The following is a 19789-nucleotide window of genomic DNA, read 5'->3' as shown; positions in this document are numbered from 1 at the left end:
CGCGGCCCAGCCGCGAGCCTCCCGCCACGACGGCGCGGCCGTGCTTCCCTCGGGCGGGATGGTTTGGCGCCGTGCCGCGCAGCCGCGCTTGTGTAAAGCACTGGTGTGAGGGCAGAGAAAGAAGGCGGGAATAAGGCATCAAAATCATCCGTCGTGCGGCAGGGCGCGCTCTCCCTCCGTGAAAGAAGCCGGGGGCGCGCGGCTGGGCGCCTTCCCTCACACTGCAGAGCTTGTCAGCTCACGGCTGCCCCCACGCGGCCGGCGGCGAAGGACGCGGCGGGTGAACAGGCGCGTGCCGATCCGGCGGCTCTGCGTCGTTTTCTGTCAGGAGGCGCAGCGCCCGTCGTGGCTCCAGAAGGAAACGCCTTCAGGAATTTTCAGGTCAAATACAGTTGTGTGCCCTCCCCCAGCCCGCCCCGAGTGCACCGTGTCAGCCCTCTCTTTTATTGGACGAGGAGGTGCAAAAACAAACAAACAAACACACACCCACGTTTCTGCTATTGATATCTCCAAAACGTTAACAAAAGGCTTATATTTACAGGCATCACCCCCAGACATCAGCAAGTGCAGTTACAGTATGCTTGCGCTGTTAGAAATAAAAAGTTGACACCTCATTAAAAACTTAGCAAGCCTTCCTGGCTAGAATTAGCTGAAACAAGGAACTTTCTGTCACTGCCCTTCCACTCTGTTCTCTATACATTGCTACTGCTGCTGTCAGAGTTTGGCAGGAAGCTTCATCTTCTTTTCAGTCCATCTAAAAGAACAATTATTAGATGTCAGACTTCACGGTCTAAAAACAAAGCTGTGCTGGCTTGGCTTCTGCTACCTCGGGTGGCGTCAATACCACCAGACTGACCGACGGGCTCCAAGGGGCCGCGTCCAAGGAATACAGGAGAACTGTGCCAAAAAGCTGCTTAAGGGAAAAACAAAACAACCAGAACCCCACTCCATCAGCATTTCCTTAAAAACGGTAAGATCTGATTTGCTTCTGTATATATAAGCTGTTCAAGGTGATGATATGTACCAAATGAGGATCTGAGTGATTTAATTGCACTTAAGCACCAGTTATTTAAGGCCTTAAGAACACAGAATGCTATCAGAAATTGATGTAATTTTCCCCCACACAGCATTTTAACTTAGGTTCTTGCCAATTAGGTTAACAGCTGTGTAAGTCTTACCCATGTGCAACTATGTAAAATTTGTTTAATATCAATTTGTTTTCCATTAAGAAACTTCCAAAAAATCTTTTCAAAAAAGTACATAGTTACAGGCTACAGGTACCCGACAAAGCGAGCCTCTCCTTCAAGGTGGTGTGCACATTCTCCTGTCTGTTGTGAGCAAGATGGATATTTTGTACTTTAAGTATTACAAAGATTGGACATCTTTATAAAACACATTTTATTCTTCACCTACAACCAGGGTAACTATGACAATATCTATAATGGCATATGGCAAGCTGGATAGTCTTGCTAACAAAACACGTTGAGTTTATCCATGTTCCTGAGCATTTCTGCATCTCCATTTTGTACTATGAGTGTAAATGCAAAATACAAACAGTAGCATATGCATAGCAGGTTTAGGCAGAAAGTTTATGGAATATGACATGGAAGCACTATAAATGTTGAGTATTTCTGGGTCATAAGTAAAAGATAATACCAGTTTTGCTGCTGGGGATATACAGCAAAAGGTCTACACAAATACGATTGTTGTTAATTAGATTATGACTATGTTACATGTGTTTTCTTACCTTGGGGAGTCAATTCCACTGTCTCCTGTAATGCTGTGGTTTTCTACCCCTTCTGTGTGATTCTGTCCTGATATCACAGTGTATTTATTCTTTAAAATGAGACCGGTTTTTCCTGGGGGGATTCTTGTTTCTTTGGCTTGTGGGCCCAGACTGTGGCATGCCACTACTTCTGCCATCTCACAGGTGCGGTTCTGCAAAGCGTCAGCCTCATTAGTGTCACAGAAATCTACAGCTGAAGCCTTCATGCATTCAGTAAAGCTGGTTTCTTCCTCCTTTCTGGATACCACTGGAAGAACCTGGCTGCACAAACAACTTTCTTCTGCGAGGTCTGGCTTTTGATGCTTTCTTGAGCCACAAATTGATTCTGCAAAATCAGCACTTCCTTTATATCCATACCCTCCAGATTCATGTCTATTTACAGTTGTATTATATCGGTTTGGATAAATATTAAGCTTAGAGATTTTTAGAGTAGTCCCCACCTTTTGCACAGCTTTACTCCAGTCTCTTGTGACTGAAAATGCACGGCAAGAAAGCAATTGATGTGGTTCTTTGCATTCAAACTTGTCATCCAGATGCAACAAACTACACTTGTCACAATCATGTACTTTCTGGTTCTGAAGATGGCATTTGTTGTTAAATCTATCACTTTCCAACTTCGTTGATGCAGGACAGTTGGTACAGTCATATTTAAATACAAGTTCATTCTTTTTATCAGTCTTTTGTCTGTATGTCACACTAAATTCTTTTTCCCTTGTAACACTGGTTGTATAATTTGAGAGATGGACGTTTTGAAATTCATTTGCTGCTTGGTCCAACAACTCACATTCAGCATCAGCCTTGTACCTGCAACATTCACCTTTCAGATGTAGTAAATGTTTTGCTTTTTCTTTACGCACACTTTTATCTTCAGTGTAGAAGTCTGGGGATTTTTTAATATCTCCAGGATTTCTTTTCACAGTTCCTCTGTAGACATTGTCTTCAGAAACATTACTCTCCAGAAAGTATTTATGTTTATCATCTATTCGCAAAGTACTGCTGTGCAGATAACTAACATTGTCACTTAAACTGTTTTTCTTTAATTGAAAAGAAAACCTATGAGCTTGGGGTAATTTGTTTTGCTTAGTGTTGTCAGCCTGCATTTCAGCAAGCAGTTGTTCAGCTTCATATTCAGAAGCTCTGGGTGAGTCCAAAGACTTTGTAAACCTTTGTAAATCCCTTTCCTGCTTTCGTCTCCTGGACTTCCACTGGCTGTTAATACGACCCTTGTGTGCTTTTGCATAAAAGCTGCGTCTCCATGAGAGACCCTGAAAAGGATTCTTAATTTGCTTTTTATATATGACCTGGGATTCCACCGCTGCATCCAGCGGCTGTTGGTTTGTGACAAGCAGTGAAATGTTCTCTTCCAGCTTCTCACTTTGGGGTGTTGGCTCGTGCACATGAGATTTCCTGTTGTTTCTGCTGATTTGCTTCTCTTTGTTTGGCTTTGTTTTCCTTTTGTGTTTTGATGTTCTAATTTGTGTCTTTTGAACACACTCCTTTGAAAGACACTTTTGCCTTAGTGTTAACACTTCAGCCGAGGTATCCTTAGTAGTATTTTTTTTCCTCTCCTCAAAATTTTGCATTAATCTTGTGTGTTTAATCAAATTATCAACAGTAAGAGTAGGGTTAATACACCTGATGATTTCATGTTCAACATCACGTGGAATATTATCTAAGTCATCTTCATCTCTGACTGGCCACTCCCTGGGGGGAAACTGGGCTGAAAATGTAGAGTACTCCTTATGTTTTTCTTTTTTAGAAGTACTTCTCCAGAAAAGGCCAATGCCAAATCTTCTGCATTTCAGTTTCTCTTTCACTGATGTCAGGGTTTTCATAGTGTTCCAGGAATGGTTTTCAGCTGATGAAGAGATGACCTGAGTTTGAATCAAAGGCTCCCCTTCACTGCAGCCTTTCTTGCCTCCTCCCATTGGTTCCTGGTTCATTAGCTGCTCAAGTCTTTGTTCACAGAGCATATTCTGGCCTGGGAGACAACGGGATACTGTAGCAATATTTTCTTTCACTGGGTCTGCACAGCTTTCCCAGTTTGCCTGGTAAGCGTCCTCACTGTCTGTCCGCCAGACCCTGTTACTGTATTCTGCAGCATCATTTGTGACAAAGTAGGTGTTGGGGGTAACGATGAAATATCCCTCTCCTGTGTGATAGATCTTCCTTTCTTTAATTAGAGTGCCAAGGATGTTGTATAAGATTTTCTGGGAGGGAACTGCAATGCCTACAAGAAAGGTACACATATTTCAAATTAGAAAAGATTTTTCAAATAAAATGAGAACTGGTCAAAAAATAGCTTACAACAGATCTGGGAGTGAGTCAACATGAAGCGCCCAGTGTAATTCATTTGCAGGATTCAGAAAGAAGTTTGAAATTGATGTGGCAACTGAAGTGCGAATAGGAAATGCTCAATTTCAACATGAAAGTGTCAAATGCCTCAGGACAAATAGCAGGACTGTTCTTTAATACACCACCAGAGCCAGCAACAGTGCTAGCAGCCAGCTGTCTGCCGCCCACTGGCCTGAGGCTCCCTTAAGATGGCAGTGACTGCCCCAAAATCTGGCTGAGGACAGCAGACTGCAGCCCTGAGTCAAGGAGAACCCCCCTGGGCTCGCCAGGTGAGGGCAGCACGGAAACATCATTGGGCCCACAAGAATGAAGACTCCCAAAACAAGGAGAAAACAGCAAGAAAAACATTCTCTCCTTCTGTAAACATGGAGTGCTCCTTCCAGCTGAGCTGTAAGTGGTACCGTGTGGAATCTCAGTTCACATACAGGCTACACATTGCTGGCAGCTTTCAGAACAAGTTGATGGGGTTGCATTAAAATTTTTCCCAGTAATGGGAAAGCTTACCTATAACAATTGCAGAGCTCTATGAGATTACAGTGATTCAAAAGAGAAAGCTTAGAATGAAACCAAACAACCTCCTGCAAAGGGCTATAATGAGCTTCTACAGAGTCACACATATACACTCCCACACCCCACTTCAATAACCTGAGGGAAATTGAATGTTTTTCACACTGAAGGAAAATGCAATATTGGATGGAAGTGTCTGCTGTCCCATCATTAAAGGAGGATTTGGTGTAATAAACTTGCTTTCAAGAAAGGAGGAGCTGGACCAACAAACCTGATTTTGAGACCACTTGCATTTGTAACAGCAGATGCTGGTTGTAGCTCCCCTGCTGCAAACTCCTTTGCCACCAAAGTCAAATGTGTTTCTGCTTCTTAAAGAGAACTCCAAGTCTTACTGATATGACAAACAGTCTGTTCTGTGCTTTTCCAGACCTGTTCCCTGAATACCTCATGTATTATTTCCCACTCTCGAGAAGGAGCATACTCTCAGCACACTGCTGCTCCCAGTTCCCTTATTAATCCTCATACTGAAAGGAATGTTACTGTTGCTTTCAGATTGATAAGGACTGTATACATATTCAAGTATTCTCTCATCTGCCTGCTAATATTCTTATGCATTGCTCATCCAATATCAATAGATACCCAAGGTTGATGACAGAGTCATTTTTAAGAGGAAAGAGAAACAAACACATTACCTGGATACCTTTTCACTAACTGCTCCACTAAAGTTTTCTGTGTGACCATCGTTTGATCTGCATTCATGTCTGATATGGTACAGCAGATTCCTTTTACCAGAGAAATAGACTGTGATAGTGAGCACGGATTCATCAGAGCAGGGAGTGTACCACCTGTACTCCAGAAGGAACAAAAAAAGAAGAAAACAAGAAGTTTGAATGGAATAGTATTTCATTTTTCTATTAGCCATAGCTAATTTTCAATTAGTTTTCTTTTGTTGCTTCAAAACCAGCACCTTACTCTCAATTACTTTTCATTTGCAAAGCACTCAAAGATTTATCGGGGAAGACAAGTGGCTCTAAATACTGAAGGTGTTTTTGTAACAATGGAGGCAGAAGGCTACTTCAAGCACAGTTTGTTTGGTATTAAAGTCTAGCTTAAGCCTTAACTTAGCTCAGTAATCAGGTAGTCAAGAGAGAGAAGTGCAACTGATAACTGCTGATTTCTTTATGACTGTTTATGTATGAAGCCATACAGAATATATAGTTCTCAGAGTAACTAATGAAAAACATCCACATCCAAGTCAAATGTGAATGATGTAGGAAAACCTGAAATTAATACTTTCCCTGAAAGCTGATGACAAAGCACAAAGCAGGAACTTACCTGAGGTCTGTGTGTGCATTACAACAGGACAACATATACCTTCTCAGATGAGAAAAAAACAGGTTTTTTTCTGTTCCCTACACCTGGTGGTATTTTGCAGTCTCTTCCCTGTTCTCTGTCGCAGGAAAAGCTCCAGCTATCCTCAGCACCAGCTGGTTCCTTCATGAGGCAAAAGCTGGAGTTAAATGCTAACTGTAATTTTCCTGCAAGTGAGAGGTGACATCTGAGATTGAGTGACATTCAGGTTTGACTGAGCTGCAATTGGATAGTCTGGTGGCTGACTCAGGAACCTGATATTTAGCCTTTCAGCAGAAAACGACAACACAAACATTTCTTTCAGTAATGAGGTAAGCTATTGCATTTGGGAAAGCTCAAATTGCTCTTGACCTTTGTTTTCCAACTGCAGTTACTTTCAACAAAAAGCATTAAAAAAAAAAAAAAGTCCTGGCACACGGTTTCCCCGGTGATGTTGCTAGGATACCCTTTGCAGGTGCAGGAACCATTGCAATCTTTCTTTTTGTATGGGAAAAACCCATCAGCATTCACTAATAACTCTTGAGAACAATTTGCTGTCTCAGCTCTCTGCTGTAGGCACAGTGTTGCAGCTAGTTTTACCATTTGTTCCTGTAGAGCCAGGGAGTAAAACACCAAATGTAATTGGAATGTATTATCTTTATTCATATTAATTATCTTCCATCACTCTCTGTGTCTGTCTCCCAGCCTCAAATCCCACGTCTTCTTTAAGGGAGGGCTCTTTCAAGGTAGCATTTAAGAAAAGTAGTAAGCAAAAACCAGCTTGATACTGAAGGAAAATAAGTATATATTGAAATCGCATTTTTCACAGTGCAAACTTAGTTAAAATGTCCAGTGGAGATTAATAGTGCTAACAATAGGAATATTAAACATCATTCCCTCCTGACTTTGAAATAGAAGCTAGAATTGTATTTACCAACTCCTATCTAGGCAGTCTGCCAGCAGTCATGTATTACTATCTTTCACTTTGGTTTGCCAGTCTATTCAAACTCTGCTCATTACCTGGGCATTCAAAACCCAAGAGTACCCTTTTGAGCCCATATCCATCACAGTGTGGGCAAGTCGTCTGTAACATGAGCACTGGTATACAGGAAAAGCCTCAGAACTCAGTGCACAGGAAAGCCTCTGGTTGTTCTTGACTAACACAAAGTGAGTTTTTTTTCTGTCCTGACTGTAACATGAACTCTACCACTTTTCATTAAGTTGTTTAATAATTGCAGATTTTTTTGCATCTCCAGCCTCTAAGAAAAATGAAATGCAAGTTGTTTCTCATGCAAGTCTTGAGAAAGTAAAGAAAGACACAATTTATTGCACCAGAGCTCAAGTTAGCTCTTAAAGATTGAGACAAACAATTTCATAACCATAAAGGGTTAACAGCACATAATTCTAGGGAAAAAAATAAATACAAATCAGGAATAATCTCTACTATATGATTCCACTTCCACTGAGACAGAATAGACACAATAACAAGTACAACTAGAAATTCTGTTCTGTAGTCAGAGAAGTCTATCTAGGAGTGTGAAGCCGAGCATAAAGGGAAGTATTCTAGTGAGGAAATATTGGTGGTAGGTGGACAGTTGGACTGGATGATTTTGGAGTCTTTTCCAACCTTGGTAATTCTATGATTCTATGATAATGATCCCACTGATCCTATTCCTTCCTGCAGGAGAACCCTATTGTGTTTGATTCACTTCACTTTCTGCAGAAATGCATGAGGAAAGCTAGCAGCAAGTACAGTTCTGTCACAAACTGAAAGGCTTCTTCTTTTCTATAGACTCAAGTGCATCCTGGCCACATTTTATAGTAAACATCACGTTTCATAATTAATGACTAGGGATGATTTTAAGCAGGAAAAAATAGGAACACAGAAAGTTGAAGAAATTTTGCAATATTACTTTTTGAACATTAATGGAGATTTTCAAGGCCTTATTAAAAGAAAAAAAATTCTCTGTTTATTGTTAAAAAACAGAGGCAAGATTGGTAGAACATTTTCAATTACTTTAATCTCAGTGCTTAATAAGCCACTCATAGCCATCACAGGTAGATATGGTGAACACAAAGCAGGATTAAAAGAGAAGGGAAAGAAATAAAGGCTTTTGAGATCAATCAAGCTCCTTCCTGAAACCTGTGGTTTGATACTCCAAGTAGGAACAAGTTACACAGCAGTCAGAAACACGTTCACTTTACTACAATTTTCCTTAGACCAAGCTTATTGGGAAAGAGTTTTTGCCACTGAAATGTGCAACTAGCCTTCTTGCTGAGGCCACTGGCATATTCACTTTGCTCCAAGAATATCTTGAGAGCAGATTTCAAGCTCCAAAGGCACTAACTCAAACAAAAGCAAGCATACAGCTTCATACAGACTGTTGAAAAGAGAAGAGCACTTTTGCTAGTTGAAGATTAGCAGGCAAACTGTTCAATGCTTAGAGATCTGTTTTATCTACAACAACTAGCAAAATAGCCAACTAACAAAGCCATATAAGCACATCTGCCTTTGGGGCACTCTTCATAGCATAACTGGCAAAGCAACAGCACTCAAGACGATGTTTTTATTATAGCTTAACAAGCCTACAGTTTTTCAGTCAAATCAGATGTAGCACTGGATACTTCCAGCACAGCTCAGAGCAAGGAAAATCACCCTTAACTGATACAGCATTCATTTTCTGGCACAAAAAAATTCCAGATTGATTCAAAAGCTTCACTGCAGGGAGATAAAAGTGACATAAAATGACGTGGTCTCAGTAAAGTTGCAAAAACCACGCAACCAGCCCAGGGAGGCAAACAGTAGAAGTCATTATCAGCAGCAATGTTTCTGGCTCCTGTAACTGCCTGCGGGTGCTGCCATCCAGTGCTACAGGATTTTAACACAAGCACATCTTTTCCACTTGGCTTGGTCCAAAAAGTCCCTTTGCAGTCCTGGGATTTCTTCACTAAAACTACTCTGCCTTTGCTTTGCTCCCAGCCCCACCCCCTTCTGCAATAAATCTCAAACCATCCAGGTAACTCGGTAATGTCAAAATGTTTGTCCTGTGTGGAAGGTGTTACTGGCTGCTGGTTAGACACTGTAGATCCATATAGTGAAAGAATTGCTATAAAACCTCCACCATGCAGTTGCACATTCCTGTGCATTCAGCTAAAGGTCAGCTCTAACTGCTGTAATATTCCTGAAGTTTACTGCTTTGCCTGGAAACGTGCTGCCACATAAAAGGCAGTCACAAAAGAAGCACACAACTTAAGGCTACAATCACAGGAGTAAGATATAACTGCACTTGTGTCCTCCTTCCCAGAATGGACCAAAATTCACTTTGCATTTCTCCGTGGCTTCAGCTCACATTTATCCCAGCCCAGGGGTAAACACATTGGTCTCTTAGAGAAACAGCACCCACAGTTATTCAAAAGAGAACATAGCCCCAACATAGGCTTGTTTTAGGAAAGCAAGATAAAATTCAGAGGTTTACTTTCAATTTGAAGCAGAACATAAGCATTTCAGCTTGCAAACAGATTGAGTTTACCAAAAAAAGTGGCAGTTGCTTTTTCAATTGTGTCATTGTCCAGAAAGCTTTCTGCTTCAGTACCAATCAGGTTGCTTACTGAGTAGCTGGAAGCTGCCAGCAAATGGACTGTGGATCACCGCAGATATATCAATGCAAGATAAAGCAGACTAGGAAAAAAAATGTCATGCATTATTCCCAGGGGCTTCACTGAATTCTCACTTAGCTGTAAACCTACTGTGTAAGTCACAGCAATGATACGCAGTACTAGCTTCTCTACTTAAGTTCGTTCAGGAGTGATGTGGCAGCAATGAAGCATCCTGGGCTGAATTAACAGGATCAGAGCTAGCAGACAAGAGGAAGTGATTATTCACCTACCCTTACTGCTTGCTATACCACATCTTGCATAGTAAGCCTGGTTTTGGGTCTATCAGTATTGAAAAGGCATCTGTATGTGGGGTTGAGTTCAGCAGCTGGCCACCAGAATGATCAGAGCTGAAACACTCTGAGAAGGAGCTGACAGAATGGGGCTTGTTCAACATGGAGAAGAGGTGGTTTAGGGGAGACGTGACAGCAGCCCCTTAAGAAGATGGAGCTGGTCCCTGCACAGTGGTATATGACGGGAAGACAAAAGACAACAAGCATCAGCTGGAACAGGAGAGCTTCAGCCTGGCTGTAAGGAAAATCTTTTTACCCTTCAGGACAGCCTAGCAGTGGAGAGCAGGCTGCCCGGAGAAGTTCTGCTGTTTCCAGTTCCGAGGAGTTTACAAGATGTAACAATAAAGCCCTGAGCAATCTGGTCCAACCCTACTGCTGACCCCACTCGGAGCAGGACACAGGACAGACTCACAGGAGCAAGTTCATCTGACTTATCTGGACAGCGGTGCCTGTGCCTCTCACAGCCATCCTCATCAGCCTCTTCATCCACCCTGTTTTCTGCAAGCCACTGCAACAGTGCTTCTGACCTCGGCTTGCTGTGAAATTTTCTTCAGTTACATGAGATTAAAGAGCAGTGATGGCCACTTTCACATCATGTTGTAAATGAGGCCATGCAAACAGCATTTGAGTGGAAAGACTGTTGGATTCCTCCTCAACTTCCATAGAGCTTTTGTAACTTTTTTTTTTTTGTCATAACCAAACTCCATCTGCTTGTGTTTGTTGTTAGGCCTGGTGCCCTTCAGTGATGAAGTGGACATGTGCTAAGGCAAGATGGCAGTAGAGAGAAGTTAAAACTAATCCTGAAATAAAGTTACTGATTTTGAACCCGTATCAACAACTAAAACTGACTAATGCATGTAATTTATTTCATTAACTGCATGATGTTAAAGTAACAGCAAATGAGTTCTGTTCAGATACCCTCACCCACACTAAGGGAGTTAAAACCTACAGTTCAGGGTTCAAAGAGCACGAATGCAGAAGAATGCAAAATGCAGGCACAGCTCAACCTGTGTTCCTGAGTTTTGTTTTCTCTCTCCAAAGACCGAAGCAGGAGTTTATTTTGCTGAAAATCTCTAGCACTGAGAAATATACAGTACATATGAAGCTCTGCACAACTAATCTTACTAAAGGTAAATTAAAAAAAAAAGTAAGTTACATTGAGTGGAGCCTACTATATATAATAGTAAAAAAAAATACACTCCTGTTCAGTGGTATTTGTTTTTTCAATAGTGTGACTACAGCACGCTTGCTGAAACAGTGAAAAAATATATACAGAAATGCTCCAGCCTTGCAGGAAATCCAAACTGAGCAGATCTAGGAAATCCATCACAATTTTGAAGAACATTACACCTTGCTGCTATCAGTTCAAATGATGAAATAACATGAGATTTACCTAGCCATTAGTCTGGGAGAATTGACTTAGTAAGCCAAAGACAGCGAGGCACATAAAAAGTTGTCCTTTGAGAAGTACAAATATTTTCTTCCTTTTTTCCTCCTGAAGATGCATTGACAGTCACCACTGAAACAACTGTGATAACCAGGAAACCCCAATTACAACAGAGTGTCCAAGCAGCTAAACTCTGACTCAGAGGCCTCGCTGAAAAGAACAGTAAAAGCAATGCTTGAGAATAAAACACTTGCAAACTCGAACTTTCTTCGTGTTCTGACAGCTTGTAGACAGCCAGTGCAAAATAAAGCATCATCATCCACTTATTTTTTCAAGCCTGAAGAAAATGAAAAGGAACGGAAATTTGAACAATCCTTATCAGTCTATAGGAGGCATGACCACCTACTGTGAGCTGCACTTTGCAGAAGCCAGCACCATTGAAATACAAGATTCTTCTTCTTTGACTTGCAAACCTGCATCCCCTCTGGTGAGGCAGGATGGAAGTCAATGGAAGAAAAGGTCTCCAGAAGAAAGGAATCCCAGGAAGCAGGCTGGGGAGCCTCTTGCTGAGCTGCAGTCCTCACGAGCACCGTCTGCTCCCATGCCCGATAAACAGCTCGCTCCGGTGGCATCGCCGGCCGTAGGCAAAACGCAGAAGTGACAAAGCAGAGTCTGCTCTCAGACGACCGTAATTTCAGCCGTGGTTTCCTTAGACTGTAGCGAAATGCTGCTGACACTGACTTTAATTGCTGCGAACAAATTTAACTTACTGGAATTAAAATGTATCTGTCTTCAAAGCCTGCCAAATCAGTTCCACCCCTTTCCTATCACAGGGAATCTGAATCCTGATTTAGCATTAGACGCCTCGAATCTTCAAAGCTTCAGCGATAATCTTTGCCCACTCCTGAGATATTTAGCTCCTTTCCGCGTCCAGTTCTCCCTAAATTCTAGGAGAGACTCGCAGCAGGAAAAGAGGAGAGCCGACGAGCCACACCTATCAGACTACTCTATTAAACGCGCAAATAGAACATAAAACAGTTCCTTGCCTGATCTCATTACAGCTCTGTCACCACCCGGAGCAAAAAATACACCTTCACAGAAAGGTGCATTGTCCTTTCAACGCCAATCTTCAGCAGGACGCTTTCATCTCAGTCCCTTGCTCGCCTCCAGGCGCTGCTTAGGAAGGGTGGGAGGGATAACCCTCATTTGGGTAACAACTGGCCGCACATCTCAACTGAGCACCGGAGATGGTCTGGCGGAGGGATGTTAGCATTTTCACGCAGGCTGCTCAGCTATCAGATCAAAAGAAAACGTTTTCAAAACTATCTCCCACCCCCTCGCCTCCCTCTTAACTCTCCGAGGAAGATCTGGATTGCCGTAGTTTTCACTCCTTTCTCCTCTCCGTCCCCTCGGGAGGAGAATATAACAGCTCCCACCCAGTCCTGTTGATACAGCATGCAAACTCATCTTGGCCCTTTTTCATGTGCTGTGGCCGCAGACGAAGATATAACAGGACAAGGGTAAATGATTCCCAGCGCTGACAGCTGACGTTTGAGGTATCTGTAGAAATTCACCCAAAGATAATGGAGTTTGCAGGCACTGTTATTGCCGTGTGTGCTGCAGTAAGGGAATGTTTCCCGAGAGTTCTTTAGGACTTTGTTCCCTACATCGCAGTCATTAGTCATGAAGCACGAGAAATCTACGTAGCTTGAATTTCCTATCACTGCAAACAACAACTTCAGAGCAAGCAGATAAAAACAAGCAGTCAAATCTCTCTCTATAAAATGAAGACAGAATGTGATACCAATAACTTCATTTTTAAATAATGTCAACTTCTTTAAATAATAAAATCAAGGAATCTTTCCACTTTGCATTTCAGTTGTATAACTTGTCACTGGTTTTTCTAGAACAAAATATACACAAGGGATGGAGAAAAGCCTTCCAGAGCAGAACATGGTCCTTATAATGGAAGGAAGAGTGATGGAAGAAGAGACATACAACACCAGAAAATCACCTAGATAAAGACACTTGATTTGCAAACTGGTTTCAGTTGAGCTTCCAGAGGTAGAAGTCAAACCATGAAAACATCCCTTCAACATCAAATGTCTGAAAAAAGGAAATGCACAAAGAAACTTCTTCAACGGCATTTGATAAAAGAAATGGAGAGAACTCCATTTCAAAGCAAGAACTACAAAGCAAGAACTACACTGCTTACTTATCACTTAAAACTTATCATCTCCTTAATCATCTTCCAAAGAAGGCAATAATTAACCATATAAAAACCACCCAGAAAAACCCAAAATCTACGGAAGCACCACGATAATGCCTTCTGCCACCTCGGACCAGTCAGAAAAAAACAGCCTTACAGGATCCTTGGAGGATCAAGTCAGTACAAGCTCTTAAGGACCAAGGGGTGAAAACAGTCTCAAGGGTTAACAGATTCAGCATACTGATGTTCATCCCCCTCTAGGAATGGCAACAGTAAAAAAGGCTTTACTGACAAAAAACAATACCTCAGATAAAAACTGAGGAGCTGTAGGGCAGCATTTGGTACCAACAGCAGAATTCAATGCAACCACTACATTTCAGCAGTCAGTAGTCCAGCATTTGTACTTCTATGTATTAGATGAATCTGTTAATTGCAGCCTGGCCTCATTAGACTAGAAAAGTCACTAGTGCAATTAATTGAATATGAACAAATTGCAGGTAATAAACAGAAATGATGGCTAAATACGATATTCACCAGTATGATCTTAAAAATACTTACCAATTTTCCCCCAAGATTGTTGTGTCATTGTTGTTCCTACTGCCAGATCTGATAGTATGTTCTCTGTGTATTCTATTAACGTTAATAAATGAAAATGAAAGGGGGGACCAAAACAGCTACAGCTGCAATACATCATCTGCCAAACTCAATTTTTTTGTGTGAATAATTACATACTTAAGGTAACAAACTAAATATTTCTGAGCCTGATTTCATCTTAGATCTTTCATCAATTTCTCTTTTCTGTATTTTCAGAAAAACTTTAAAAGATTACTTTGGAGCTTCTTTTTGGTGACATTTCCAGAGAAATTAAGGCTAAAAGCAGCAGCTGAGATCAGAGCATCACATCTGCATTAGGTAAGAAAATACTTTCCCCGTCAGGCAGTCATTGCCCCACAGTGCTGCACCCTCTACCTTTCCCTGCGCCGTGGCAGCACGCACTGTAGCAGTTTCTCAGGTGTCTTGGTGCTGAGTCAATCCGTAACATCCAGCATCAGTGATTCAGTCTAGGCATCATCCTTTGTCTAAAACCATTCGTGATGAATGAAAGTGAATTAGTCTTCCACTGGTTATGGATACACCTTCCAGGTAGCTCGAGCATCACTCTCCAGACAGCCACCTGCTCCAGGAAACAACATAACTTGCACAAAACCTAAAACAGCTTGCTTTCCATAGGATTTTTCCCACGTCTACACTGTAACAACTCACCAGGTCACACCAATATGCAAACCAGGCCACTAGCAATTAAACCCTGGTTTGCACAGACATCTATGTTGCAGAAGGGCTATGGTAGCATTGTCCTGCTTGCTCCCTTAGTTTTCCAGCAGCCCAGCTGCAGGACTTTAGCCTGCCAGGATTCACAGCGATGCTGCTAATCATAAAATGCCACACAGGCAGAAGTCACCTGCTCTGAGAGTGTGGTTTGGCTCTTGCAGCAAATAAAGTCTCCAATGGCAGCTCAAGCTGCCCACTCAACCAGCAGCTCTGCAAAGCAGAAAGAATCTCACCTTTGGGATCACACAGGCAAGCAGTGAAGATGATAAGCAACAGTCAAGAAGAGAGGAAATAAATTCAGTGGCACAGGAGGGCTGCCTGCTCCAGTCTGTGGAGGAGTACCATCTGCAGCCACTGGAGTCTGCCCTGCCCCAGCTCTCCTGTCCTGCTGCTCCAACATGGGGCTCTCTTCCCACTGGAGAAAACTGCCTCAATTTTGCACTAAAATTTCAACCAGACAAAAGACTCCCTCTTCCCATCTCACTGTCGTGTTTTCCTCCCCCAAACCATGGCTCTCACCCTGTCTCAGGTTACGCTTTCAGGAAGTGAGGCCCCAGCTGAGGAGGCAGGGCAGTCCTGCAAGGCTGCAGGCCACACTTCAGCATTAGTATTGCTCTGCACATTTTTATTCATTCATTCCTGACAGGCAAATCTGCACAGTGCCTCTTCTCAAGGGAAAACCCTTACCAGGCAAGGCACAGACACTGCCCACTTTGGAATGTGGTGGACCTAGAATGGACTATTTCCTTTTTCTCAGACTTTAAGTAAAATAAATATCTGAATGAATTCACTGCAATGTACCCCCTCCCCCCAGCTCCACCAATTCCAAGCCCCTACCACCCAAATGGCATGCTTTAGCAAGTGGCTCACGATTACTATCCATTGTATAACCCATCTAAGTCCCATCTCATGCTGTGCATCATTATATCCAAAATCACAAGGTTGAAAATACTGACTATATATTCCTTGTAAGTATATCCATGGATGACCAGAGGATGTGTAGATGGGCTGCCACCGATGTCATATAGGTCATATATTTTTCCTCTCCTTGGTCTAAGAAGATAATTCCTCCTTGACCCCACCTCCAACAAAAAATAAGAGGTCATTGGCTTGATTTCAGGACAGAGACCACAGCAGAAAACCAAGCTCAACATTGCTAAGCAACTACTCATTTTCAGCTGTTTAGTGATACAATACAAGCAAGGCTTCCTTATATCAGAGAAGATAATCACAAGTTTATCTTCATGGAAAGATACTTTAAGGATACACTCAAATTGTTTGTTCGTTGTGATTTTGTAACTTACAACGTGAATGATCCAACTGCTACTTTATGTTTAATGTAATGTACTCATTAAAAGTACTTCAACTTGCTCGAGTAGCCCTTGGATAAAACAAGGCATCAAGAGACCATCTGAAAATCTCTAAATCTTAAACTCTTAAGCTGAAAGCCAACAACCCTTCTTCCCATCAGCACATACATTTTACTGGCATGCAGTGGCAACCAGCTAATTCTGCTTTGATGCTGCTGTGTGTGTGCATAGGTCTGTTTTTCAGTAAGTCGTGTTGGTCTGAGAGTCTTTTTTTTTGAGACCAGTATCGTTATCTCCAACTGTTCATTGCTATTACATGTGGAAGTGATTTCTGTTTCTAATTTTCAAATCTGTTGGCTACCACCCAGCCTTGCTAAGAAGGGACCAGAAATGAAGGGCAATGTTCACCATATGCTTCTGCCCTAGCAGGGATGTAACCAGATGACCCTCTGTCAAGAAGACCAAAAAACAGTAAATCAGGGAAGAAAACAAATATGCAAGCTTTTGTATATCATTAAAAAAAATGCAAGCAACTAACAAAATAAACTACTCTAAAAATACTTGCTGAAACACAGAGGTGGGGGTGGGGTTCAGGCTGGCATTCACTCTGTCCCTCCTCTTCACTCATCCTTCTCCGCAGACATATTCATGACAAAACATGCACAATGCAGTCAGCAGGATCCTTTCACTTGTACCTTGCACTAGACTAAGGAAAAATTATCTGGGAATCTGATATAGATATTATTTCTAAGTAGGACACCAAAGTATTTAAACAATAGGGCAAAATAAGACTGACACGTCTGTGGCTTAATATACTTTGTGAGTAGCAGGGGTGTAATTGGTACATCACTGCAAGAACTAGAGAAAAACTCCACCAGTCTAACTTCATACCCAGCACACAAAACAACCACTAAACAAATGGACAGTATCATAATGCCCTGATTAGATCATGAATAATAATAGCTTAAAAAATACTGTGCTGTTTATTAACATTATTAGTAACATTACAGTGAAAGATACTTCACTGTAATTTCTTTGCAGTGCAACACATCCAGAGTAGACAGAAACATCACTTTGTTGGGAAAACACTGGCAGTTTCAATAGCCAAATAAAGGTATTTATTATTTGTGCTACTTTTATTGTTGTACTACATGGCAACATACACGTTCCAGTCAAATTTCTATTTGAACCATTTCTGCTTTCTTAAAGTGCACTGCCTGTGCCCATCTATGCTTTTCACAACCAGTGGCCATAAGACTCAATTACTAAAAATTGTATTTCTAAATATAAACTGTACAGAACAAATGCACTCCAGATTTAAAAATCTGACCTGGGTACACAAAGATTACAGAAAAGACAAAACACATTTTGTGCACATTCCTGATAAAGTTTTCAGAGAAAGTTTACTGTTACATAAATCCAAAGAGATACTCACGCAGTACATTACTCAGCAGAAAGATGGGCTGAAAGCCACTCTCTCCCAGAGCAGTTATTCCAGCATGAATACTGAAAAATTGTTATGTTCATGAACCAGGCTTTATAAAGCTACGTCTTGAAATGACTCAATTGCAAATATTGGATCTGTGGAAATCTGCGGTCATCAGCACAATTCTAACTAACTTTGGCATTTACCCTTCGGGGCTCCACAGGCTGAGTAGGGCATAGATGAAACAGAACTACAATTGGGAAGTGTCTCTGGAAGTGCCCAGATGCTATAGCAACAATACATTATCTGTCCCTCATCTCCCCAGCAATCCCCAGCTCTCCAGAAAACTTTGAGAAAAATTCACTTATTAGTCTTTTTGCCACAGTTTCTATGTTAGCTCTGAATCAATGCAGTTCCACCTTCATTACCAGAGCAAGCCAAGGACCAGTGAGTCCACTCCACTCTAGATCACTTTGCATGCAGCTGGATCACAGGAACTTTCTTCCCAGCGTTATTCATGGGCATCCATTGGCCTGAGAATCACTCTTTAAAGGTTCATGTCATCAATTTAATCATTTTAGAGAAATACAAAGGGAAAAAATATATCCATCTATAAACTGACATCAGAACCTATTTAGCGATCTGGTGTAGCAGTGCTTCCTGTAGAGAACAAGGCACTCCTAGATCTGCTACTTGGCAAAGCACTTCTATCATGACTTCAAAACTACAAATAAATTGTACGTTTCAACAATATGAGAGCTAAGACTTGGCTCTGGCTCTTTGACCAGCCAGCAACTGTCACCCAGTGATAGTCAGCAGTGCAAAGCCTGTGAGGGGTGAAGCGTGGACATTAAATGCAGAAACACTGTTCAAAATTGAAACATAGAAGATTGCCTCTCCAAATCCCACCAGTGATACTCCATTAAATTTCTCTAAGAACTACCTACATTCCTGGGAATGTTACCCAGAGGCTTTAGCTAATGACCAGCACGGGTGCTATGTATATACAGAACCTTATGTCACTTGGTGAGGTTACTGTAACACGCTGTGAAGTTGTCTGTTCTTCCTTAGATTGTTCTTCAGGACACCGGTCAAGCTCCATGTAGGCTTTTTTCCCCTTTATTCTTTAACCTTTCATTTTCCTTCCAACATAAATGCAAACTGTACATAACATTGAAACACTGTTACATCAGAGCAATATAGAACAAGATTACACTCATTCGAGCACTATTTTTTAAATCTGTAAAAAATCTGTGTCACTAGCAATTATCTCACAAAACGATGCCTGTTTGAGGTGACAGCTGCTTTTATATCAGCCATGTAAGGTAGAAACAAAAGAAAAAACAGCAAGAGATTCCAACAGAAATTTCACAGTGCATCTAAAAGCTCTTGTACTCTAAAAATCACTCTCTTGCATGTTCTCACGTTCTACCGAAAATTCATGAAAAAAGTATTTCCAACTTGATCCTTTCCTCGATATTTTAAATGGTGCTCAATGTTAATGATAGATACTGTCAGTCTGTACAAAGGAAAAGGTGAAAAATGAGTACAAAAGAATTTGTCTTCATGATATCTGCATACCAGCTGATGCTTCTCATTAGATTTATTTACAACTATCTTCACTCTTAGATGTTATCTCAATTCATAAAGCATGCATTTTCTGAGTACTTGTATGGAATAATTAGTGTTTTTATTATCAACTCCCACTTTAGTTTAAACAGTTAATGTTTACTCAACTGAAATGAAGGAGGGGGAAGTTTATGCACGCTATCATAATAGAAAAGAGAAATTTCACTTGTCTGACTCCAAAAGAGCCAAGAAAGGTAAGTGACAAAAGCACCAGCTTTGATTTTTTGAACATAAATTCAGGCATTTTAATGTGTTTCTCAGAAAAGCTACTTGAGCTTACTCGAGCTTTTATGTAAGTAATTCATAAATGTTATGGCACTTAGACTCTCCTAAACAGGTATTTAGCTACCTAGGCCACCCAGACTAAAAAAAAAAAATGTATACATATATCTAAAATTAACCAATTCTGTAATAAAACACTCCTGCTCCAACCTTGAAAATCCTGAATTTTCCGGGAAGTAGCACCAAATTACAGTTGTTCATGTTTCATATCACTTGCGTACATTGCCTTCAACAAATGTCATGTTACATTTTAAGTTTAGATATCTGATTAC

The 19789-nt window shown here is 41.3% G+C and overlaps 1 protein-coding gene and 1 long non-coding RNA gene across 2 annotated transcripts in view; one reads left to right on the top strand and one right to left on the bottom strand.

The window, feature by feature from the left end:
* Positions 1-41: 41 nt before the first annotated feature.
* STOX1 (storkhead box 1) lies at positions 42-10647 on the bottom strand. Its single transcript, XM_090144897.1, has 4 exons — positions 5984-10647; positions 5341-5493; positions 1748-4016; positions 42-754 (listed from the first exon to the last, which is right to left on the bottom strand). Exons 1-4 carry the CDS (start codon positions 6000-6002, stop codon positions 715-717), a joined length of 2481 nt encoding a protein of 826 aa, XP_090001023.1. The 5' UTR covers positions 6003-10647; the 3' UTR covers positions 42-714.
* LOC149917021 (uncharacterized) overlaps positions 884-19789 on the top strand; it is a 22435-nt gene continuing 3529 nt past the window's right edge. Inside the window, exons 1-2 of the long non-coding RNA XR_016468736.1 lie at positions 884-970; positions 14352-14453. This is a non-coding gene — a long non-coding RNA (uncharacterized LOC149917021). The remainder of the gene's footprint in view (positions 971-14351; positions 14454-19789) is intronic.

This window comes from Phasianus colchicus, chromosome 8 (genome assembly GCF_987193195.1).
Source record: "Phasianus colchicus chromosome 8, bPhaCol1.hap1.1, whole genome shotgun sequence".
NCBI classification, from domain to species: domain Eukaryota; kingdom Metazoa; phylum Chordata; class Aves; order Galliformes; family Phasianidae; genus Phasianus; species Phasianus colchicus.
Note: the sequence above shows the minus strand (reverse complement) of the source record. Positions and strands in the feature narration are given on the sequence as shown.